General features: G+C 46.7%; 1 protein-coding gene across 1 annotated transcript in view; it reads left to right on the forward strand.

The window, feature by feature from the left end:
• PCP4 (Purkinje cell protein 4) overlaps positions 1 to 20314 on the forward strand; it is a 122047-nt gene extending 101733 nt beyond the window's left edge. Inside the window, exon 4 of the mRNA XM_081574157.1 lies at positions 19898 to 20314. Within this exon, the coding sequence (XP_081430283.1) occupies positions 19898 to 20025 (128 nt within the window). The 3' untranslated portion in view covers positions 20026 to 20314. The remainder of the gene's footprint in view (positions 1 to 19897) is intronic.
• Positions 20315 to 24999: the final 4685 nt, after the last annotated feature.

Consider the following 24999-nt stretch of genomic DNA (forward strand, 5'->3'; position numbering starts at 1 on the left):
ATTCTTGCCTGGAAAATCCCATGGACAGAGGAGTCTGGTGGGCTATAGTCCATGGGGTCGCAAAGAGTCGAACATGAATGAGTGACTAACATTTTCACTTTCATTTACAGACTTGGCTTTTTCCAGTGTTAATGTGACAGAGCATTTATTATTATCCTTCACAGGATTTGCTACCTATGAGCGAGAAGCCTAATTACTTGCAGATTACTAGATTTAATTCAATAAGAAGTGAAAAAATTATGTTTTTCTTGAAGACTACCCCTTTCTCTCAAAAAGTGAACCTAGGAGTAGATGCTTCTTGTCAATCCTCTGGTGTTCTTTTGGGCTCTTGCCACAGCTGTTCTGTCCCAGCTGCCACGTTCCTTCTGCCTGTTGGGATCTGAAATTGAGTCAACCAACAATCAGCTGAAGTATGTATTGATTCCATAGAGCCAGACAATTGGGGGGTGGGCAGGAGAAGGATGGGAAATGGACAGACAACGGATGGACGAGATGGGCTCAGACACAGTGTTTATGGGAACACTCCTTCCAGTAATTTGTGATTATGTGAAATGAAAGCTTGCTGCTATTTTTGTGCTTGGCTTCTTCAATATTTCCAAAGCACCTTTTCCTTTCTCTACTCTCCCCACATCCCAGACCCTGGAGATAATTGAAAATTGAACTCCACTCTGGCATTCATTTAGAGAGCAAAGTCTCCTTGGATGTCAGAGAGATGCTTTCGTGGCTTTGGTGCTGATTCGAGGGAAGTCATTTTCCCTTTGGACTCACCCAATCACAATCAGCTCAGACCCAAGGATCCTACATGCAGGACCCACTTCCCACAGCACAGTGATTGCTAATTGTGTTCATCGCAGTGAGACGAGGCTTCTTGCATCCAACCTTTCTTAGGCTTCAGGGTTTCAGGGTTTCAAGACAAACATTAACCTTTTGACAGCTTGAATAGATATGCGCTCAACAAAATTCCATTTCCCACCAGTCCATAAAGACCTTGTTTTTATAGTGAGCTTTAAAAGTAGGCTGGGTCATCAGAAACAGCTCATGAAGATGCCTACTGTAGATGATAATACATTTCCTGGTCATGAAAAGTGCTCTTTACGTTCCTGCCAGGTAGTCACACTTGATAATTGTTTCCTAGGAATTCTGAAAGGAATAGAGAAATATTTAGCATCCAGTTTTCACTGGGTCTACCCTTGGAAGAGCTGACACCTCACTGCCTCCTCTGGAGAGCTTTGTCATGTCTGACTCTTTGTAACCCCATGGACTGCAGCCTGCCAGGCTTCTCTGTCCATAGGATTCTTCAGGCAAGAAAACTGGAGTGGGTATGCCATTCTCTTCTCCAAGGGATCTTCCCCACCCAGGGGTTGAAGCTGGGTCTCCCACATTGCAGGCAGATTCTTTATCATCTGAGCCACAAGGGAAGCCCTTTTCCATCTTAGTTTATTGCTTTGAAGGTTCTTTACATTCTAGCCATTCCTCTCACTGCAGGGCCTCTGGGCCTCCTCGCCTGTCTGGTCTGCCCAGAAAACCCCTTCTGAGTCTCAGCTTCTTTGTCAAGGTGTGGGGGGAAGGATGAACCCCCAAAGTTTCTGGTCCCTGTCCTGTGGTTTGGCCATTTGCTGGTGGTTCATTTGTGGTGAATCATTTCACTCTTGGGGTTCCAGTGTCCTCTCTGTGGGACACCGGTGTCTTCAGACTCTTCCTCTAATCTGGACACTCTCTGATCCTCTCTTTCTGCTGGAACACTACAGAACGCTTGATTTCTCTTGATTTTACTTTCTGTTCACATCAAGGGAATGCTGCCTGTGAGTTCAAAGGAGAAAAGGATGCTATTTCTTGGTGGAGGCAGTAGAGGGGAAAGTAGGTATAATGGACAGAATTGGAATAGGATTCTCACCGGCTGTGAACATGTGATAACAAATAATGTAACCATTTCCAAAAAATGGGTGAAAACGGAAAAATTCAGTCTTTTATCTGGACAAACTGCATTTCCAACTAGCTGACTGCCAAACCTGGAGAGAGGGCTTATTTCCTTGGATGTTTCTGTGGTGTGCATTCAGGCTGATGGTGAGGCTGGGGACCGGCCTCCAGGCGAGGACGGGGTAGACAACGAGTCCATGCGTGACAGGTGGGTGGCCTCCTAAGGCTGAAATGGGCACACCTGTGCACATAAAGAGGCTGCTGTCCGTCCCTCCCCCCCTTACCCCTAAAATTAAATTGTTACTGTGCTGTTGCAGCCAGAAAGTATTCTGATTTTCTTTTGAAACTTTGTAACCCTCTCCCTTCTGGTGCCCCCGCATATTTGGGATGATGGAACCTGAGGTTGTCAGCCGGTATCCTCTCCGGTGCCATGGCAATTGAATATTGAGTTGCAGCTACTTCTGGAAAAGTGTCTCATTGCATTTTCGTTCTTCTTTTAAACATCTTTTTCTTTTGGCCATGTTACATGGCATGTGGGATCTTACTTCCCCAACCAGGGATCAAACCTGTGCCTCCTGCAGTGGACGTCTTAACCACTAGACCAACAGGGAAGTCCCTAACTTGCATTTTCTATCCACCCAGCCCTTGACATCTTAAATGACAGCAAAGCACCATTTAATAAAAATTCCAATTCTTGCTGGGAAAGATCGAAGGTAAAAGGAGAAGGAAGTGGCAGAGGATGAGATGATTGATGGCATCACTGACTCAATGGACATAAATTTTAGCAAACTTTTAGGAGATAGTAAAGGACAGGGGAGCCTGGTGTGCTGTAGTCCATGGGGTAGCAAAGAGTCAGGCATGACTTAGCGACTGAACAGCAACAAGTTTTGAAATTATGAGCCAGATTAGTAACAGGAAGGCTAGCATAGGATCTTTGAAGACATTATGAGCAAGTTGCAGATAAAATGTTCAGTCTTTTCCTGTTCACACATCTCAGAGGTGAACAAAACAAAACAAATCTTTCCAATTAGGTATCTGGGCTGTGAGCAGCCTGCTGAGTCTCCCTGGCCATTTGCAGCTGGCAAAATAAAAGTTCCTACTGTGTCAGTCCTCAGTTCAGCTTGAAATGACTTTAGCGAAAGGTCAGATGCTATGGCTCTGGGGAGGACTTCCATTCTCTAACAGACTGACGTTAGACCTTTCTTCCCTGCTAACATTCTATCTAAATTGGTTTCCTTCATCAGTTTCTTGTCATCGGCCTCTATTTAATGCTCCCTTGAGCTGCTGCCACCAAAAATGAATATTTTATCACTGCTTCCATGTGTGATCTAGACAGTAATGCTTCTACCACCTCTGTTGATGATTAGAATGCTTCAAGGGATGATTGGTCAGTGCTGATCCTTTAAAATATGTTTTGTTAAAACTTCATTTCAAAATTGAATACTTTTTGATCATGTTGCCTGACACTGAAAACTATTTCCTTTTTGGAATTCTTTTCTTTTAAATTAAATTTAATTAATTAATTAATTTTTAGCTGTGCTGGATCTTCACTACCAGGCAGGCTTTTCTCCAGTTGCAGAGAGAGGGGCTACTCTCTAGTCGTGGGGCCAGGGCTTCTCAGTGTTATGGAGCACGGGCTCTAGATCTCGCGGGCTTCAGTCGCTGTGGCACGTGGGCTCAGTAGTTGCAGCTCTTGGGCCCTAGACAGAAGGCTCCATAGTTGAGGTGCACGGGCTCCGATACTCTGAGGCATGTGGGCTCTTCCCAGACCAGCGATGGAACCTATGTCTCCTGCATTGGCAGGCAGATTCTTTCTCACTGAGCCACCAGGGAAGCCCTATTTTGGAATTCTTGAAATAAAAATATTCTGCTTCTGGATGGGGGGAGCGGCTAGGGGGTCTGTCTGTGGAAAGTGCAAGGTTTTGCTTTCCTGTCACAGTGCTGCATAAAGGTCCTGGATAAACACTCAGGATGGCTCGTGGGACCAAACACAGCCCACATCTGGATTCATCCCAGATGCTCTTCACCTCAACCAGGAGCCTGGAGCTTTAGCACTTTTCCACTTACTTGGGAAGCACTTCTTATTCTATTTCTTCTTGGGATTACACGTCAGAACATCGCTACTAAATAATGCTTAAAAGTAAAACCCAGATTCTACCAAGAGCTAGTCCTTTAGAATCTGAGATACTCTATGTGGTTGAGTTACTTCACCCAGAAACCACATCATTTTATCCTTCCTTAGATGTTCAATTTTGTTCTCTTTTTACAAATATGTGAATCCATCTTCCTGGTAGGGAGGATGACAAAGTCCAAAGCTTAAAATGGCATGCCTCTAATACCACTCTTTCCAACAAATCAGCAAGTCCTTGGCTGTGGGCTCTCGAAATAGTGTCACTTTAAAAAAGCAAATAGAAGGGATACAGTTTTGCCTAAAACCTATAGAAGGAAGAAAGGAAGGAAGAAAAGAAGGGAGACTGAGGCTGTTGGGTCAGGAGACAGAGTGCATGGAGTTTAAACCCTCGGACCAGCAGTTCCTGGAGCTGAATGCATGCCTTTGATGACACATAAAGAGACATTTATAAACAGAGGCACATACCTCTGTAAACAGCTGGTCCCTGTCATTAGGACACTCAGGAAGCACAAGATACATGACCAGATGGGGAAATCAAGGCTGATAGCACTTCAGGTTTGAGATGGTGAGCAGAAACGGGTGTATGTCAGTCTGGCTGCAGCTGGACTCATCAGGATCCAGGCTCTGGTTTGGCTTCACAGACCCCCCTTTCAAAACTTTGCACCCAAATTCTGAATACACAGTGGATGCATCTGTCCAATACTCTCGTGCATCTAAGAAAGCTTGTAATCCCTGAAAATCCGCCTGGGAAAACACCTGTCCACCTGGATTAGAGGTGCAGGGCTAAAGAGCCCAAGTGGGATGTTTCCGGGGAGACAACACAGCCCCTTGCTCAGCTGCTGTTGGAGCTCCAGGAAGGATGCAGACATGCCTGTCACGCTCCTGGAGAAAGGCATCTCTAATCAGCCAGTGTCTGGTGCAGAGGGCAAAGGGGAAGAGAGGAGAATCACGGTCCTAAGGCCTGGAAACAACTTCGGTCCTTTCTGGCATCTGCGTGATGATTTTTTAACCAATGTTGCTGTTTGCTCTCCACATTTTTCATAAAGCTTGCCTAATTCCATGAGAGCCCTAAGGGTTGTCTTGGCCTTTCTCCTATTCAGTCTTCTTCCTCCTGAACAGAGTGGAATGCATTCCATCTGCCTTAACGCCTTCCCTTTTAAAGTCAAATTGTCTAGAATGATGGGGCAATGGAAGCTAGATACTCAATGGGATCAAGTAAGGTTTTTAATATTGTTGTTTTTCAGTCGCTAAGACATGTCCGAATCTTGGTGACCTCACGGACTGCAGCACACCAGGCATCCCTGTCCTACATCATCTCCCAGAGTTTGCTCCAACTCATGTCCATTGAGTTGGTGATGCCTTCTAACCATCTCACCCTCTGTTGCCCCCTTCTCCTTTGCCCTCAATCTTTCCCAGCATCGGGTTTTTTTCCAGTGAGTTGGCTGTTCACATCAGGTGGCTGAAGTATTGGAGCTTCAGCGTCAGCATCAATCCTTCCAATGAGTATTCAGGGTTGATCTCCTTTAGGGCTGACTGGTTTGATTTCCTTGCTGTCCAAGGGACTCTCTAGAGTCTTCTCCAGCAACACAATTCCAAAGCATTAATTCTTTGGCACTTAGCCTTCTTTATGGTCCAGCTCTCACATCCATACATGAATACTGGGAAAACTGTAGCTCTGACTATATGGACCTTTGTCAGCAAAGTGATGTCTCTTCTTTTAAATATTAGATGAACTAATACTTTGAGGCTACTTGAACATGTACTGTGATTATGATTGTATTTGACTTTTCTCTCTATTTCAAACTGGGGGACTTTAGAGAATTCTCCATCGTGGTGAAGTTTTCAGAGTTTAATCCTTTAAAACTAATATTTTGAAGTTTAAAAGTGGGGGGAAAAGTGAGCCTGAGGAAATTCTTCCCTTCTGAAATGGTAAAACCAGGTAACATAAAAGAAAGGAAAGCACTCAAATTTTTCCAAAACTCTGAAAAGAAGAAAAAAAAATGGGCCTGGAGTAGAATGGAAGGAGTGCGCTAAACCCTGGTGGGAAAATGCAAGCTGCACCTCACTCAGGTTTATTTCCTAAATTTTAGGCAGTGGAGGGAAGAAGCTGCTGTCCCAGGAGGAGAAAAATAATAAATGAATCAGGAACACCTGAGAGTGATGGTTGGCAAAAGTTACCACATATGCAGGCAATATTTCTGTAGAAATAAAACCTGAGGTTTTAAAAGTATCAAGTGCTATAAGGAAATGGCCATCCGTATCAGAAATTGAACAGATGTGTAAATCAAAAAAACAAGCATATAGTTAAGTGAAGCCAAACTATGCATGGGGATGTATATTTGAATTTTTATTATCAGCTTGAAACAAAATGTTTTCAAATGAACTATACACATTATTATGTATGTGTAAGTAGATAAGGTTTATCTGTAAGAAGTTGAAACCCTTAAAATAGCAACAGCTTAAACTATAATGTCTATTCCTCACTCATATAAAAGGAGTCTGAAGATAGGCAGTTGATAACAATCAAGATGATTTCAAGGTACATTAAGCATCTGTATTACTGCTTTATCATCCTTAGCATAGGACTTATGCTACAGAATGGCTGCCTGAGCACCAGCCATTTCATCTGCATTCCAGCAGTAGAAAGCAGATAATAGTAAGTAAAAAGGGCCAAGGGTTAGCTTCTTTCCTCTCTTCCTTTCTTTCTCTTTTTTTGGCCTTGCTACTTAGGATTTTATTTCCCCCAGCAAGGGTCAAACCTGGGCCTAGCAGTGAACATGCTGAGTCCTAACAACTGGACTGCTATGGAATTCCAAGGTTAGCTTTCTTTTAATGAGATTTCATTCTCCCATATTGTATTGATCAGAACCTAGGTCACTCAATTTCAAGGAGCATGAAAACCTTGTTCTGGGTAGCCATGTGCTCAGCCCCAAGTCAGGGGTTTTATAACTAAGAAAAAGGGGGTAAATAGAGGCAAGAAATAGACTTGGCCACAACACATTTCTGCTGATGGAGTTTCTTGAGCCTTTACCTATATGGCTGGCTTGCATGGAGAACAGGTCTAAAGTGTCAGATGACTCTTTTGTTCTCCATCTTCCCAGTCAGTTCAAAGTCTTCAGAGTGTGAAGGAAGGCAAACGGTGGCTTTTCTGAGTGGTTCACTGTTAAGGAAGTTAGGTATTAATCCCTGGGAAGGAATTTTCATTCTTTCCGTGTGTTCAGAAGGGGAAAGGAACATTTGATGTGTTATCCACATCTCCTAGAGGTTTCTTACTTACCTACTTTCATTCAAGTTGTTCTCCAGTGCATACTAAAGAATCTTCTATGCAAATGAAATGGAAGTCTGCTATCTGATCCCTAGACGCACAGGATCATTACCTAACACTCCTCTCCTCCCATAGCCCCAAGTAAGCTAGGCATGCCTGCAGGAGATAGCAGCACAGACCACAGACACTACTCTTGCAAGATTTAGCTGAAACAGGTTTATTATAGGTTATCCATATATTACAGAATTTCTAGGAGGCAGGGAAACCAGTCCTGGCCATTCATAGCCAGGGACAATGCACACGGAAACACGCAGCCACACGGCAAGTTCTTCCAGCAGAAGGTCTTCCAAGAACTGTTGCTGTTGCCTGGTCTGTGGGTCCAGGCACAGGACAGAGGGTGTCTGCTGGCTGCCCCAGGAAGCCGTATTAGATGTTTCTGCTTCTGTGCCTGCAGAGGGGGCCCTTACTGTATTTGGTTGCTTCCCCTGGTGCTCACCTCTGTTTTCTCAGATACTGCCACACTGCACCTGTTTGACTGGTCTTACACTGGACTTAGGGCTTCCCACTTGGCACAGTGGTAAGAATCTGCCTGCAATGCAGGAGACTCGGGTTCGATCCCTGGGTCGGGAAGATTCCCTGGAGTAGGAAATGGCCACTCACTCCAGTATTCTTGTCTGGAAAATTCAATGGACAGAGAAGCCTGGTGGGCTATAGTCTATGGGGTCGCAAAGAGTCGGACACGACTGAGCACACACGCATGCATGCCTGCACACGCATGCATGCACACCTGGACTTAGTGACTAAACAACAGCAACAATACCTGGGCAGCAGAATTCTACTCCCAGGACACCTGTGGTGGAGGGAGGAGGTGGCAGGAGGGGTGCTGGTTGAGCCAGTCTGCAGGCCCCCATCTATTACCACCAGGGAATAACCCTGCATTTGTCTTTGCTTTTTATACATTATGAAGCAGCCAGGTACACTCTCTTGTAAATGTCTTGTGAGAGGAACAAGCCTTCATTTATTATTATCCCCATTTCAAACACAGGGGAGGATGCGAATCCCAGAAAGGCAAATCTGACCACACTCAGACAGTTGGGATTTGAAACTGAGGCTTCTTTAGTGAAGCTGTTTCTCATCGTAACTCATCAGCCTTTCTTTATTTTTATGCTAGGAAGTGCAGGCATTCTTGCCAGCGTCACGGGCTGAATTATGTGTCCTCCTCAAAGGCCTCTGTTGAAGCCCTAAGCCCTGGTGCTTCAGTATGTGACTATATTTAGAAATATGGCCTTTAAAGAGGTAATTAAGGTAAAATGAGGTCGTTAGGGTGGGCCTTCATCCAAGACGTCTGCTGTCCTTATAAGAAGAAATCAGGACACAGATACAAGAGGGATGAGCGTGTGAAGACCCAGGGAGAAGACGGCCATCTGCGTGCTAGGCAGAGAGCTTGGAGGACCCAAGCCTGTGGGCACCTTGACCTTGGACTTCCAGCCTCCAGGACTGGGAACAAATAAATGTCTGCCATTTAAGCCACACTGACTGTGGTAGTTTGTTATGGCAGCCCTAAGCAGACTAATGGAGAAGGCAATGGCACCCCACTCCAGTACTCTTGCCTGGAAAATCCCATGGACGGAGGAGCCTGGTAGGCTGCAGTCCACGGGGTCACTAAGAGTTGGACACAACTGAGCGTCTTCATTTTCACTTTTCACTTTCATGCATTGGAGAAGGAAATGGCAACCCACTCCAGTGTTCTTGCCTGGAGAATCCCAGGGACGGGGGAGCCTGGTGGGCTGCTGTCTATGGGGTCGCACAGAGTTGGACACGACTGAAGCGACTTAGCAGCAGCAGCAGCAGCAGCAAGCAGACTAATGCAAATAGGAACTGAGTTTGCCTTTCCAATAGAAAAACTGTTTTCAACAATATTTATATCTTTTTTTGTTTTGTTTTTCTCTTCCTAGACTTAATGAGTTTGGGGAAATTTTTGATCTCACCAGTGCTTATTCTTTTCCATTGAGTCCCGCAGATGTGCACTTATTTGATTACCTAAATGCCACAGCTGGGGAGTAATCTTATCTGAGCAAGGTGCATCCAGGTAGGGGTCAGAGAAACAAGATAATGAGGTTGAGAGAAAGGAGCAGGGGGAGATTTGCATCCACCAAACCCTGAGGTGAGCATTGGAGACTGTGGGATTCAAAATGCCTCTATTTTAGGACAAAAGAGAATTTCTTTCTCTTGCAAAAAGCTGTAAGGACCAGAAGTGTGCTGACTTGGTAACGGGAAAGTTAGGAGAAATGAGAACCGTGTTTTCATTTGATGCGAGAGGGAAAATGGTGAATGCAGAAAGCCCCACTTGCTGGCCGCCACTAATGCCTGACCCTGCTCATTAATCTCTGCTGCTTAGCAGAGACCTGGAAAATTGCAATTCTCTGCGCCAGCAGCCCCTGTTCAATAAATCCCGAACCAGCAGGCAGGAGCAAGAAATGGCCCGAAGCTCGGAGCTGGCTTGCCACATTCCACGCTGCTGCCCAGCAAGGGAGACTCTGTTTTAACTTGTGAACAACTGGCTGAGGAAGCTGGGGCCTCTTCGTGTTCATTTCCAGCTTTTAAAAGAACGTGTTGTCTTTGTTTTTTATTAGCGTTTCATGGGTTTCTCTGTGCCAGCATTGTGATGAACTAGGTATACTAATTTATTTTTTATTACTATTTTTTTTTCCTCAGGAGGAGCTGACCTTTTCTCTAACACTAGCTGCCTTGTTCTCTGGGTGTATTTTGATCCAATTTGAGGCTTAAGGGATAAGAATCTCAATTCTTGCTTTTCTTATTTGTGGCTCTGTTTTCCCTGCCTGGAGGGCTGGGTTTGGGTCCTGATGAAGGAAGCCACCCTGCCTATCCTGAGTCACTCTGTAGCCCTGGTGCTGGAGAAGGTCAGCGGCCAGTTCAGAGGCCTTCGGAGCCCAAGTACAGTCTCTATGTATCAAGGACAGCCCAACTGACAGATGTTAATTCTTTCCCAGTTAACATTATGCTTTGAAAGAAGGTAGGATATTCTAAGAAACTTGGCGTTAAAATACCCCATTTGCAAGGCATACTTAAGTTAAATGACTGTTATTTCTTGATGGCGTACTAAAATTTAGGTTCTTTTATAGTACGCTCTGTGCTTTGCCTCCTAATCAAGGCAAACTCCCACTCAGGACAATTATATCCCAATTTACTGCTTATGTGCAAATTTCTGATCTAGGGGATTAGGCGTTAGGAAGTAATTTGTTTCTATAAAATAAATCCTAAAATATGGAGGGTTATAAATGTGTAAACGAAAGACTTTACATCTGTGTGTGTGTGTGTGTGTGTGTGTGTGTGTGTGTGTGTATACACAAGCCCCTGTGCTCATGAATTACTGCCAGTATCTCTAGGCAATGACTTTGCATCATCATAAACTCAGAAACAAATATAAGAGCTCTTCTGATCAAGCGTGGGGGTTCATATATTTTGGAATGAGGCTGAATTTCAAACTTTTAAAATCACACCCAGAGCTGTTGCAGGATCCCTGAATAGCTCTATTTTGCCCTGGATGACTGCATGTCTTTTAATTTTGAAAGAGCTCATGCTAATTAGTTGAAGTCTGCCACTTGGATGGGGACTGGGTGGATGAAGAATATTTTTTCAACTGGTGAAGAATAATTTTTCAAAAAGTGTTGTATTTGTCACCCCTCTTGTCTAGGCAAGTGAGTGTGAGGCTAGCTTTGGGGATGACCTCCCTTGTCCCCTTCCCAGAGGCCTTTGGTGTTGTTGAGTTGTCTCAGTTGTGTCTGACCCTTTGTCACCCCAGGTACTGTAGTGTACCAGGCTCCTCTGTACATAGGATTTCCCAGGCAAGAACACTGGAGTGGGTGGCTCTTACTCCAGGGGAATCTTCCTGACCCAGGGATGGAACCTGAGTCTCCTGTGTCTCCTGCATTGGCAGATGGGTTCTTTACCACTGAGCCACCTGGGAAGCCCTACCCAGAGGCCTACTAGGCACATTAAAGCACTCACATTCCCTCTCCCACTCAGCACCCTGTTTTATTTGATGAATTTCTGAAATTCTATTGCTTATCTATAAATTTACCTTTTTATTTTCTGTTTCCCCAGAAGAGCAGGGTTTTGTCCCCTGTTCTCTCTCAGCCCCTAGAACAGTGACAGGCCCACAGCAGGCCTTCTGGGCCATTTACCAAATGACTGAATTTGGTATGAATTCTCCTGGACTGCCTGGTAAACAGACAGATTTTCCGAACTGGTAGACTGAACCATGTGCTTAGACTTGGACTATCTGAGACTTATTTTTCCTTCCTGGGCAATAGTAACTGGTCCATCCAGCAGGCTGTCATCTTGGTATCAGTCTAAGGAACTCAGGTAATAAGACACCAGGGAATAAAAAGAAGATTTGAAGTAAGACCTGGATTCTGAATCAGCCCATGGCCAGCAATCACCGGGTGCTCTCCAGTGAGGCAGGCTATGGTCTCTGAGCCTTTGTAAAGTGAGGACCATGGACGTTTCCTGCAGCTCTCATAGCTGGCCAAAGAAGCCAGACAAGGCATACAACATGAAGCTACTTTAAAACCTAGCACTGGATGGGAGAGGAGTTTGGGGGAGAAAGGACATGTGTATGTATGGCTGAGTCCCTTTGCTGTTCACCTGAAACTGTCTCAGCATTCGTTTGTTAACTGGTTATACCCCAATGCAAAATAAATAGTTTCATTAAAAAATTAAGTAGTTATTGACAGGTACTTGCTAAGTTGCTTAAGTCACGTCCAACTCTGTTTGATCCATGCACTGTAGCCCACCAGGCTCCTCTGTCCATGGGATTCTCCAGGCAAGAATACTGGAGTGGTTGCCATGCCCTCCTCCAGGGGACCTTCCTGACTCAGAGATCAAACCCACATCTCTTACGTCTCTTGCATTGGCAGGCGGGTTCTTTAGCCCTAGCACCACCTGGGAAGCCCATGGATAGGTAACAGAAGAAATAATAAAACCTAGAGAGCCCCAAAGTCAGATTAGGTGCTGTTATGGGCTGAATTGTGTCTGACCCCAAATTCAGATGCTGAAGCCCTGCACCCCCAGCCCCCCACCACACCATCCCTCAGAATGTGGCTGCATTTGGATACAGTCCCGTTATAGAGGTGATTCAGCAAAAATGGCTCAGCAGGTAAAGAATCCACTTGCAGTACAGGAGCAGAGAAGGCAAAGGCACCCCACTCCAGTACTCTTGCCTGGAAAATCCCATGGACGGAGGAGCCTGGTAGGATGCAGTCTGTGGGGTCGCTAAGAGTCAGACATAACTGAGCGACTTCAGTTTCACTTTCATGCATTGGAGAAGGAAATGGCAACCTGCCCCAGTATTCTTGTCTGGAGAATCCCAGGGACGGGGGAGCCTGGTGGGCTGCCGTCTATGGGGTCGCACAGAGTTGGACATGACTGAAGTGACTTAGCAGCAGCAGCAGCAATACAGGAGACACAGGAACCTCGGGTTCCATTCCTGTGTTGGGAAGATCCCCTGGAAGAGGAAACGGCAACGCACTCCAGTATTCTTGCCTGGAGAATCCCATGGACAGAGGAGCCTGGACAGCTACAGTCCATGGAGTTTCAAAGAGTCAGACACAGCTGAGCAACTAACACACTACTACAGGTTAATACGGCTGCTCACCAAGAAACTTTGATGAGCTGTAGGGCTGATCTGTGTTTTACCAGGATGAATTCATGAAAAGGGAATTTTTGTCTCGCAAACCTTCCTATTTGCTGGCTTTTCATGACCATATCAGTGGCTTGTAGTATCTGTTTGGGATTGTCTTCACCTGGTAGCAGTTCCTTCCTTTTACATTAATGATTCCCAATTTTCCATTTGCCATCAAATGATCTATAAAAGAAAATCCACTTATGTCTATGAGGGAGAATCCATGTAATGCTTGGTGAAGACTGGTTCTTATTACAATGGCATCTTCAAGAAGGCCTCTCTCAACAATTCTCTGATGGTGTAATAAAATGTAAAACAGCAGGGCCATTCCCTGTCTCAGTTTATGCAAGGAGAAGGCTGTATTTCAGGAAACGAGTGTAAGAAATATCTTGTTATTTGTTTCAATCATTAAGTCGTGTCCTACTCTTTGCGACCCCATGGACTGTAGCTTGCCAGGGTCTTCTGTCCATGGGATTTTCCAGGCAAAAATACTGGAGTGGGTTGCCATTTCCTCCTCTAGGAGATCTTCCTGACCCAGGGATCAAACCCATGTCTCCTGCATTGGCAGGCAGATTCTTTACCACTGAGCTACCAGGGAAGGCCTAGAGCCATGCAAAGTGTAAGTCTGAATAGAATGAGGCTCCTTCCTGGTGGGGAGGTCATGGAAGAAGTCCGAGCCCCTGGGAGCATTGGTTCTTTATCAGGCTAGGGCCATCAACAGTGCTCTGTGCTGTGCCTTGGTTGTTTGATGGAGTTTCTGCCTGGGGAAAAGAGAATAATTGTTTGGGATGTTTTTACAGCTGTGCCTTTCGTTCTGAGAGAGAAGACGGATGGGAACACAGATAGATGGGTGACACAGATAGTTAGATACTGCAGTTGAGACTGCCGCTGCCCTGCCTGATAGACTGTGAGCCTCACCTCCTCAGACTTGCTTGTGTCTCTGAGGCCCGGTGCTTCAGGTAACGGACCTGGCAGCATTTGGGTGAAGTCCGAAGGGCTCATGGGGAGTCCTGCTCACACCTCTTGAGCTCCATGGTCAGGAAGGTCGTTTTTCTCTCATGCTCCAGGGGAGTTGGCAATCAATATCTTTTACTATCAAACCAGCGGATTGGAATAAATCATCTGTTGACCATTCTCCTATTCAGCTTCAGAATTCCTTCCTGGAGGACACACAGAAATGTTAAAATTCTAGGACCCCTAACAGAAACAAATGATAAGAACTGCACAGTCCTGGGCAGTTTACACGGTGCTCTGGTGAAATACTGCCCGCTCAGGCTCAAAAGCTACTGTCAGGAGCTGGGTGGGATGTGTGTTGTCCTCTCCAGGCAGCGGGACTCTAAATAAAAATGCCAGGTACAGCCCACCCAGTGCAGATGTGAGCGGCAGGTGGTCTTCATAGAGCAGGAGAGGGCGGAGGACATGAGAGGAGGGGTGGCTGCAGGGAGGTCTGGAAATGAGGGTGACGTCAGTCCCCTGCATGGCTTGCTCGAATCCACTGTCCCTTCTGGTGGAGAAGTGTGCAGAGCCTGATGCCCTCAGGGCCTCCCAGCTGTGGGGACTGGTGGCACCCTTCTCTTGTGCTGTTCCAGGTGTGTATTCACAGGACCCAGAAGTCATCTTTAGGAGGAGGACTCTCTGTGCCTTGCCATGCTGAGTGAGGACCATCCCAACACAAGCCCAGCAAAGGCCACCTGCCACCCCAAAGACTGGGTGGGGTCTGATGCCATGCCTGGCTGTGTTTGGTGGTCACGTGGCTGGCCCTGCTGGAAAGCAGTGCCTCCCTCTTTGCGTTGGGACCCAAACATCTTTGAGTCTCACCACTGAGCAGATGGCCAAGCGGAGAACCACATGACTGCCTGCATCCTCTGCTGACTTAGCAAGTCCTGCCCCCCACTAATGGGTCTCTGTTTAATTTACACCACTGCCTTTAATTTGCTGGTGACATTCATGACTAGGTGGAGCAGGGTTTGAGTTTTTATTTGTTTTTATGTTTTTTTTTGGCCACGCCTCACGGCTTGCAGGATATTGGTCCCTGGACCAGGGATGGAACCCGTGCCAAGGCCATGAAGGCTGGGAATCCTAACCACTAGGCCAAACTGAATTCCCAGGGTAGGCTCTTTAAAAAACAGTTTTACCTCTCTATTTTTGAGATGCGCAAACTGAGACTCACAGAAGCTAGGAACCTTCCTGAGGGCCCCAGAGCAGGCAGAGACATCCCCAATCCACCCTTATCTGGACCTATACTCCTGCTTCTGCTGGCAGCCTTATCAGAGGTGGGAGGGTCTGAGGGCTGGGAGAGGGTCAGCGCAACCCCACAGCAGGCTGGAGAGGCTGTTTGCCTGTCTGAGACCTCTTTTGGTTATTCCTTTGGACTGGTGCTAGGAACAGGCACAGTTCTGGCACATTTTCCATTCAGGAGAGAAACCTTGCCTCTTTTTCACTGTGCTGCTGGGGTCGATGCCCCACAGAGGCTTTGTCGTGCCCCCCACCCAGACCCCTCCTTAAGAGCACTGGGATGGAAGAGGGGGCTGAGGACTCCCTGCCGCATGGAAATGAAAGGCCTGCACTGGACAGCTGCCTGGCTTATCAATCAATGGACTCACTTGCCATCAACCATTGGTTACTTGTGGAATGCCTGCTATGTGCTGGGCCCTGTGTGAGCTGCTGGAGCAAGATGGATGAAGTCCCTGACCTTATGGAACTCAGATGGGGTGATGGACCACCAAACGGGAAGTAGAGCAGGGAGTAGAATAAGACAGAGATAGCCCCATGAAGAGTAGTAATGCTGGGGGAGTGAATAGGCTGTGTCCTGGAGGGAACCCACTCCCCCCAGGGCCCTTCCTGTCCCCCGCAAGCAAGGCCAAGGTCCTACTGTTGGGTTTCAGCTGATGCTGCTGGTCGGCATCTCTCTTCTGCCCTGGAGTGATGGCAAAGAGGGCTTTCATACAGCCCTCCCGCACCCCTCCACTGTCACCATCACCCAGGTCATGGGAGGGAGCCTTGGCATCAATGAGGGGATGTCCACAGGGCCGGGGGCACTGGGCGCTGGCTGTGGTCCCTCAGTTGCCCTTCTCCATCATTCCCTCACTCCTGCTGAGTGTGGGGTGCTTAGAGCTCTTTTTTTTTTTCTAGCTCCCAAGATGACATGGACCCATTGCCAGGCCCTCACATCATTTGCATTGAACCCTGTGTCACCAATTCTTTCCTTTCCACCACAATCTGGGTCCTCCTCCTGCTTTGCATATCCCTGGGCAGCTCAGCGATAGCACTAACCATGGCAGACCTCCAAGAAATGCTGGACTCTACAAAGTAAAGACTCCTGAAACATCAGTGGTTTTCTTTTTTAAACACTGGAATATTTTTCAAAGGAGGGAGGAATCTATAAATCACTTTTGGCTGAAGATATTAGTTGAAGATATAATTGCGAAATCCATTTTTATGACCTGTCCTTACTGTCTCATTACATATTCCCTAAATATACATAATTTTCCACACCTTCATTCATCATGTGTCAAAAAATAATATTGCTGTTTTCTTCCGTTATTGTAAGAGGGAAAAGACGAACCAGGCTGCTCAAAAGCTTCAGGCTGCAGCAGCATTTTAACGCTGAAAGAGAAAATCTCCCATCTTCTTTTGAGTCAGATCTCATTCTCCCCCTCTGCAATTGGGGTACAGTAGATACAAGGGTTCCTCTGGGAGGAGAAGCACCTGGGACTCCAGACCATCCGGTGATGATTCTCGGTGCACAAGATACTGCTTCTGCTCTCTGCCGAGGACAGATGAGCTGGAACCACCATGCGCAGGTTTGATAGATGCTTGCGCTCCAGTTACAGGCTCTTGTGATAATCATTTTTCTTTTTGTTTAGTTGCTAAGTTGTGTCCAACTCTTTTTCGACTGCGTGGACTGTAGCCCACCAGGTTCCTCTCTCCATGGGATTTCTCAGGAAAGAATACTGGAGTGGATAGCCATTCCCTTCTCCAGGGGATCTTCCCGACCCAGGGATGGAATCCACATTTCCTTCATTGGCAGGCAGATTCTTCCCACTGAGTCACCTGGGAAGCCTATGATAACCTTACTGAAATGTTTTTAAAGGATGAATTTGAGCCTCAGGAAACTCCTATCCTTCCTGATGCTTCTGCTACTTAGAGAATCTCTGAAGAATGGGACTTGGAGTGGGGATTAAAATGTGGATGGCTACCCAACGCAGTAAGAGACAATTCCATGATTCTCTGTATCATCTGGAGTCTCATGGGTTAAAAATATCACTCCAAAATAATCCATGGACATCAGGTTGCTCAAAATCTCGGTGGTCAATCTGAGATAGAGGGAAACAATTTTACTGATTTAGGTCATAGACCTAAGTCCAATAAGGCTTACAAAGCCAGCATCTTCTCCTCCCAGATGGAGGTGGGATTGGAGGGCTCTGGGCGCAACCTGCTTGGTCTCTGAGAAAAGAGGAGACTGCTTAAGGATCTGCAAAGGAAAAGTTATGCAACCAGACACGTCTCTCTCTCTCTCTCTCATCTGTCTACCTATTTTTTCTATATATTGTTATCTATCTACCTAGTCTATGGGCTTCCTAGGTGGCTAAGAATCTTCTTGTTAATGCAGGAGACAAAGGTTTGATCCCCGGTTTGGGAAGATCCCCTGGAGGAGAAAATGGCAACCCACTCCAGTATTCTTGTCTGGAGAGTTCCATGGATAGAGAAGCCTGGCAGGCTACAGTCCATGGGGTCACAAAGAGTTGGACGTGACTGAGCGACTGAACACACACACGTCTATTTAATCTATCATATCTATCTATCTATCTAAACTATCACCTAATATTATCTATCTGTCTATATATGAGAGAGAGAAAACAGAACGGAGTAAGCAGGAAAGAAAGAAACTGTGTTACTTGCACATGACCCCAGCATCCTTGCCCCTCTGTTCTGGGGATGCTGACTGAATATGGTCATCCAAGGGCACAAAGTAAGACAGATGGAGAAGGGCTGGACCACACTCAGGTTAAGTGATGAACTCAGGATGCTGGTGACAAGGTCAAGGGGTAAAGCCCTGGCCCTGCTCCCTGGGTGGGCTTCCAGTCATGCCTCCAGTGCTCCCCGTTCTCCATCCCCAAGCTGGATGTGCTCCACACCGTGTCCTGACCTCTGCTCCAGGTGAGAGCCCAGGGTAGCAGGGATGCTCAGCCCAGGTGCCAGTGGGGGGTTCTGCCTCCAGTTCTTTCAGGAGTTAACCCCAGGGCCTTATTTGTTACTTCATCTTAAGCCACGTAGCTGAATCTCAACCCTGGCTGCATCTGGAAATCACCTGAGAGCATTTTTTAGAAAGTAGGGCTGTCTGACCTTATGTCCAGTGATGCTGATTACTCTGACTTGGTCCTGTTTGAAGGAGTACTTCCGCCGTGGCCGTGAAGAGGCAGCCTGAGTCTGGGGTGGGTCTTCATGTCTCTATTAAAAAATAGTGCCTTTGATGATTCTGATGATCAGCTGCCACTAAACTGAAGAAGTATTAACGATTCTTCCCTTCTGTGACTAGAGTGTTTGTTTATTTATTTTTCTTATATTTGGCTAGAAATGTACACAGCACAAAGGGAGCCTCAACACAGGTGATCACTTCACCATGGCTCCTATCCTATTTTCAAGCTGTGAATGAGTTCAGCCCTCTGCCACAGCAAACAAATGCGAAGCCTACGTCGTTGAAACACATTGTAAGATGTGCGAGTCCATCTTGATTGTGAAGGTCGGTTGGTATCATCCATCTGTGACAATTGTAGAAACAGAAGCCCTCATTCAAGCAGTAAATCTCGTGTGTGTGTGTGTGTGTGTGTGTGTGTGTGTGTGTGTGTAAGCTCAGTGCCTCTGTTAGTTGGAGCTGTTCTGAGCAAGAGCTACCACTGGGTTCATCATCTGTAGCACTATTTAAATTGTATCTCGGGAGGTTCAAGAAGGGGGGGAACATATGTACACCTATGGCTAACTCATGTTGATATATGACAGAAATCAAACCAATATTGTAAAGCAATCAGCAATCAATTAAAAATAAATATAACCAAAGATAAAAAATAAATACAAATCAGTAAAAATATAAAAAAAGAAAAAAACTGTATCTACGTGAGAAACCAGAGGAAAATAATAGTACTGTTAGTGTTTTAAATTTTTTAATTGAAGTACAGTTAATTTACAATACTGTGCTTGTTTCAGTGTACAGCAAAGTACAAACACATACATATATATGTATTTCTTTTTCAGAATCTTTTCCATTATAGGTTATTGGAAGATGTTGAGTAGAGGTCCCTGTGCTATATTGTAGGTCCTTGTCATTTATTTTATATATGGTGGTTTAGTCACTAAGTTGTGTTTCACTCTTGAGACCCCACGGACTGTAGCCCACCAGGCTCCTTTGCCCATGGGATTTTCCAGGCAAGAATACTGGAGTGGGTTGCCACTTCCTTCTCCAGGGGGTCTTCCAGGCTCAGGGATTGAACTTGGGTCTCCTATATTGCTGGTGAAGTCTTTACCAACTGAGCTACCAGGGAAACCCTATTTTATATACAGTAGTCTGTATATGTTAATCCCAATGTTAAATGGGGCCCCAAGGAACAGAAGAGGTTGGTACAGAAAGTATCCACGATGCTGAGACTGTGTTTCTGACTTTCCTCATCCCTCCCTGGCAGGGGTAGCAACTAGGCAGTCAGAAGATGGCTGCTGCTGAGCTCTGAGGAAGCCCAGGACATGCTCCACTGGCTTGTACTTTGCAAATTAGGTCTTGTGCTGGGGGAGGTGCCACGTGGCGCCTGGAGCCTGGCTTGATCCAGAGCTGCTGTCTTCCTGCTCACTGCTCAGTGATCACCTTCTGTTTGTGTTTTTCTTGCTCCAGATGGGCAGAAGAAAGTTCAAGAGGAATTCGACATCGACATGGATGCGCCAGAGACAGAACGCGCGGCGGTGGCCATCCAGTCTCAGTTCAGAAAATTCCAGAAGAAAAAGGCTGGGTCCCAGTCTTAGCGGGAGAGTCCCTTTCTAGTCTGCCAGGAGACACCACCCTCAGCCATCATCCATCAAGAAATTAAAAAGGAACAGCACCCTCGAGAGAAGTCCTCATCACATGATACCCATGTGCACCGCAGTCCTGCAATGCATGCGCAGAGACCCGTGATATTTATACCCTTGTAGAAAGGTGTAGACAATGCAGTTGTGAGGAGCTTAATCTCTGTTTATCTCCAGGATCATTCCTCCTGCAACTAATTATTTCCCTTGATGTTGTAATAAAATGGAGTTAAGATGCATGATTAAAGTGTCTGCCTCTGTCTCCCCTTTTACATTAACTTGGAAAGTTACTGCTGTTAGAAGTGACTGCAGGCTAGATGCCTATTTTCCTCTCCCTCCAAGAGTCAGAGCTGAAACATGGTGCCTTCTGTGAGCAGTTTTCCTGCTAAGAATGGGAGATGTGCACACAGCTGTGTTTGTCTAGTTTAGAGAGTTCTAACCGCTGACTGGTGATGGGCGATGTATTTTCTTCTTACCATGGGATTAGAGCCCTGGATCCTGGGGAGTCAAAGAATCAGAGGGCTCCCTGGGGACTTGTGACTTATGCAGAAGAACTTGAAGGGGGAGGGTGATGCGTCTCTTTGGGCGATGCGTGTCACCCAGGTTTAGGCAGCAGGCACCTTTCAGTCCCCGGGGCTGGGGGGGGATGTCCCCACTACTGAGAGCCATTCCACCACTCACCTGCCTCTCCCCACTCATGTGGGGCTCCATGGCCAGGTGGCCCCCAGTCCCCCAACTCCTTACACTCCTCAGGTAGTAATTTGCCACCTATTAAGACTAGCACATCCTGCAAATGGGAGAAGCTGTGGGTTCTCTCACGCCCCATCTCTTCCCCTGCTAATCTCGCAGATAAATTGCTTCCCACATCCAAAGGGTAGGCAGGAAGGAGAGGGCTGTCACATGCAGAGGACACTCCTCCGAGTTGAGAGCCAGGTGTGTATTTGCCTTGGGGCCCCAGGAGGCAGGTGCCTCCAGCCCCCAAGTCTGGTGTGGTTTGGGCTTTGCCATGTGAGACCCCTGATGTGGAAGCTGCATCTCGTCTTCATCCCAAGATGCTTGGGGGCAGCACAGAGTACCGCTGTGGGCCAGTCAGCTTCTTTCCTTTGCCAGCAATTAACCAAGGATGGAGGCAGAGAGTGAGGAGCAGTGGAGAGAGGAGGGACTGTGGTGTGTGTGTGTGTGTGTGTGTGTGTGTGTGTGTGTGTGTGTGTAGTGTGTGTATGTGCCCTCTCACATATGTGCACCTGGGAGTGTGTGTGTGTGTGTATAAAGCATGGTGGGAGCAAGCAGTGGGCAGGGCCATGACTCAGCTTCTCTGGCAAGGCCCCGTTCACTGTCTCCAAGGTACAGACTGAGAAAGACTGTCTGAAAAACTCATCTGCAAATGTGTTCATTCTCTTGTGTATGCAAATCCCTTTTACTGGATACCCTCTGGAGCTGTTACGGTCCAGGAGACTTGGGCTCCTCTGATGGGTTTCCAACTAGAGCAGCACAAGTTGGGATCATTGTGGATCGCCCAGCAACCAGCCAGGGCTCCTCGGGGCTCCTGACAACTTGTGGTCCCCATTGAGAGGAGGACAGTGGGTTGAGGGGACCCTCCATAGAGAGTGTCGTGAAGACACTGGGCTACGAATGTGACCTTGTCTTCTCTGGAGTCACCTGGAGTACCAACATGAAGAAAGTTGGGAGCAAAAACAAGTGTTTAAGTCATTCACGTGAATTCCCTCTACACCTGTCCTCCCAGCAATCCCATTGCCCCCTCATTCTCTGAATGTTTCACATAAAGGAAATGGGGTTCCTCCTTACTGGGTGAGTCTGGACTTGATGGCCAACACTGCCTCTGGCTCTGAGAAATGTAGAAACAGGACTTCCCCTGTGGCACCCTGGATAGGAATGCGCTGCAATGCAGGAGACATGGGTTCCATCCCTGGTCTGGGAAGACCTCACATGCCACAGAGTTGCTAAGCCCATTGCATCACAACTCCTGAGCCCTGCAGGCCCTAGAGCCCAGGAGCCACAACTATGGAGCACACAACCTGCAACTACTGAAGCCTGACCATCTAGAGCCCACGCTCGGCAATAAGAGAAGCCTCTGTAATGAGAAGCCCGAGCACCGCAACTAGAGAGTAGCTTACGCTCGCAGCAACTGGAAAAAGCCAGGGTAGCAATGAAGACCCAGCACGGCCAAAACTAAATAAATAAAATGCAATAAAAAAAGAAATCTGGAAACAACTGGTTTTATAGTGAGGATGCTCCCCCTAGAGGGGATTCTCCATGCACAGTGGGGAGTCCTAGGGAGGGACTCCTGGACTGGAAACACTCCTTCCGCACTGACAAAGCCCCTGGAGGCAAAAGGAGGAGGCTGGGGTGAGGGCTGTGATGGCTGGAGAGGCCCCTCAAGCATTCTGATTCACCTTCTTGGTTCAATCACAGGACAAGGATGTATCTGACTTCCTATGAGTCACAGGAATGAATTTAATTTACTCCCCAGGTGGATTCAGGAGAGTCTGAAATGCCAGTCAACAGCAATGGGGAGACTCCAAAGTGCCCCACTCTGCATGGGAATTGGGTGCGTTAGGTCTGTGGTTTCGTAGAGCCAGAGGAAGGAGCAGAGGATCATGATCCACCCTCTGGGGACCTTTCTCCTCCCGAGGCTGCAGTGTTCACTGCAGAGAGGAGGGGGACTTTCCCTTCCCAGGGTGTGTCCGAGTGGGGCAACACGTGGTGTCAATTTTATTTCACAGATATTTATCGAACTCCTATTACATGTATGTACTTGGCACTGTCACGGTGGTTGCAGACTGGTGGGGAAGAGGCACCAGTAAGTAGATGGTAAAATGGAGAGATTTGTGCTCCAGTGCACCAGAAGAGAGACAGCTCATCTGAGCTTGGAGAATTACTGAAGTCTTCCTAAGGGATTGCTACCCACAGTGGTCATCCAAAAGATAGTGGGAGCTACTATTGTATTTACCACGTAATAGTGTGGGTGGTAGGGGAGTGCAGGAGAGTCAGGGCAAGGCCCAGGAGGAGAAGGTGCTGAGCTCTGCAGACCCAAAAGTTCACTGGATTAGTACACCCGAGCCTAAGGGCATGCTCTGTACTCAAACTTGTGCAAGCCAGGAGGCAGGACTTGGAACTAGATTCATCTCTGACCTACAGGTCAGCCAAGTGACCACAGAGAAGCTATCTACCTTGAGCAGCTTGTTTCCATACCATCCAGGTGATGATAAAGTCTACTTGGCAAGGTGGATGGGAAAATGTTAGGAATTTAAAATGCCTCTATGTGGGTATCTTGGAGAAGGCAATGGCACCCCACTCCAGTACACTTGTCTGGAAAATCCCATGGACAGAGGAGCCTGGTAGGCTGCCATCTATGGGGTCGCACAGAGTCAGACACAACTGAGGTGACTTAGCAGTAGTATGTGGGTATCTGATAAGTGGAAGATCATTAATGGTAGTGCATGTGTGCATGCTAAGTCACTTCAGTTGTGTATGACTCTGTACTACCTTATGGACTGTAGCCCACCAGGCTCCTATGTCCATGGGATTCTCCAGGCAAGAATACTCGAGTGGGTTGCCATGCCCTCCTCCAGGGGATCTTCCTGATCCAAGGATTGGACCCGTATCTCTTTTGCCTCCTGCATTGGCAGGTGGGTTCTTTATCACTAGCACCACCTGGGAAGCCAATGGCAGACCATGAGGTAAAGAGTCAGTCATTGCCTCCATCACCAACACCCTTTTTCCTGACACAACATAATACATGGGACTCTGCTTCTCTGGGTTGTAGCCATTTGGGCAGCTGGTATGTGCTTGACCCAAGAGGTTCAGTTCAGTTCAGTCGCTCAGTTATGTCCAACTCTTTGTGACTCCATGGACTGCAGTATGCCAGGCCTCCCTGTCCTTCATCAAGTCCCAGAGCTTGCTCAAACTCATGTCCATTGAGTCAGTGATGCCATCCAACCATCTCATCCTCTGTCATCCCCTTCTCCTACTGCCTTCAATCTTTCCAAGCACAGGGTCTTTCCAAATGAGTCAGTTCTTCACATCAGGTGGCCAAAGTATTGGAGTTTCAGCTTCAGCATCAGTCCTTCCAATGAATATTTAGGACTGACTTCCTTTAGGATGGACTGGTTGGATCTTCTTGCAATCCAAGGGACTCTCAAGAGTCTTCTCCAACACCACAGTTCAAAAGCATCAATTCTTTGGTGCTCAGCTTTCTTTATAGTCCAACTCTCACATCCATACATGCTGCTGCGTCGCTTCAGTTGTGTCCGACTCTGTGCGACCCCATAGACGGAAGCCCACCAGGCTCCGCTGTCCCTGGGATTCTCCAGGCAAGAACACTGGAGTGGGTTGCCATTTCCTTCTCCAATGCATGAAAGTGAAAAGTGAAAGTGAAGTCGCTCTGGAAAAACCATAGCTTTGACTAGATGGACCTTTGTTGGCAAAGTAATGTCTCCACTTTTTAATATGCTGTCTAGGTTAGTCATAGCTTTTCTTCTAAGGAGCAAGCGTCTTTTAATTTTATGGCTGCAGTCACCATCTGCAGTGATTTTGGAGGCCCCTCCCCCAAGTCTGTCAAATCATATGTAATATCTGATCATTTTTCAGTGGATTTCTGAAGATTTCCAAGTAGACAGACCTATCATCTGTAAATAACAAAAACTTTTTCTGTTCTCTGTTTTGAGCTCCTTTCTTTATTCTTTTTGTGACCATGGGGTCACAAAAAGTCAGACAGGGCTGAGCGACTGAACAGCGCAATGACATATATTCTTCTCCATTGTGGTTTATCACAAGATATTGAGTATAGTTCCTGGGGATATATAATAGCACCTTGTTGTTATTCATTCTCTATATAATAGTTTGCATCTGCTAACCCCAATAAAGAAGTCTTGTCTTCTTTATACTCCATCCTTGCATTTTGAGGGAGGT

The sequence above is a fragment of the Giraffa tippelskirchi genome, chromosome 2 (genome assembly GCF_054371585.1).
Source record: "Giraffa tippelskirchi isolate mGirTip1 chromosome 2, T2T-mGirTip1v1.2.pri, whole genome shotgun sequence".
NCBI lineage: Eukaryota > Metazoa > Chordata > Mammalia > Artiodactyla > Giraffidae > Giraffa > Giraffa tippelskirchi.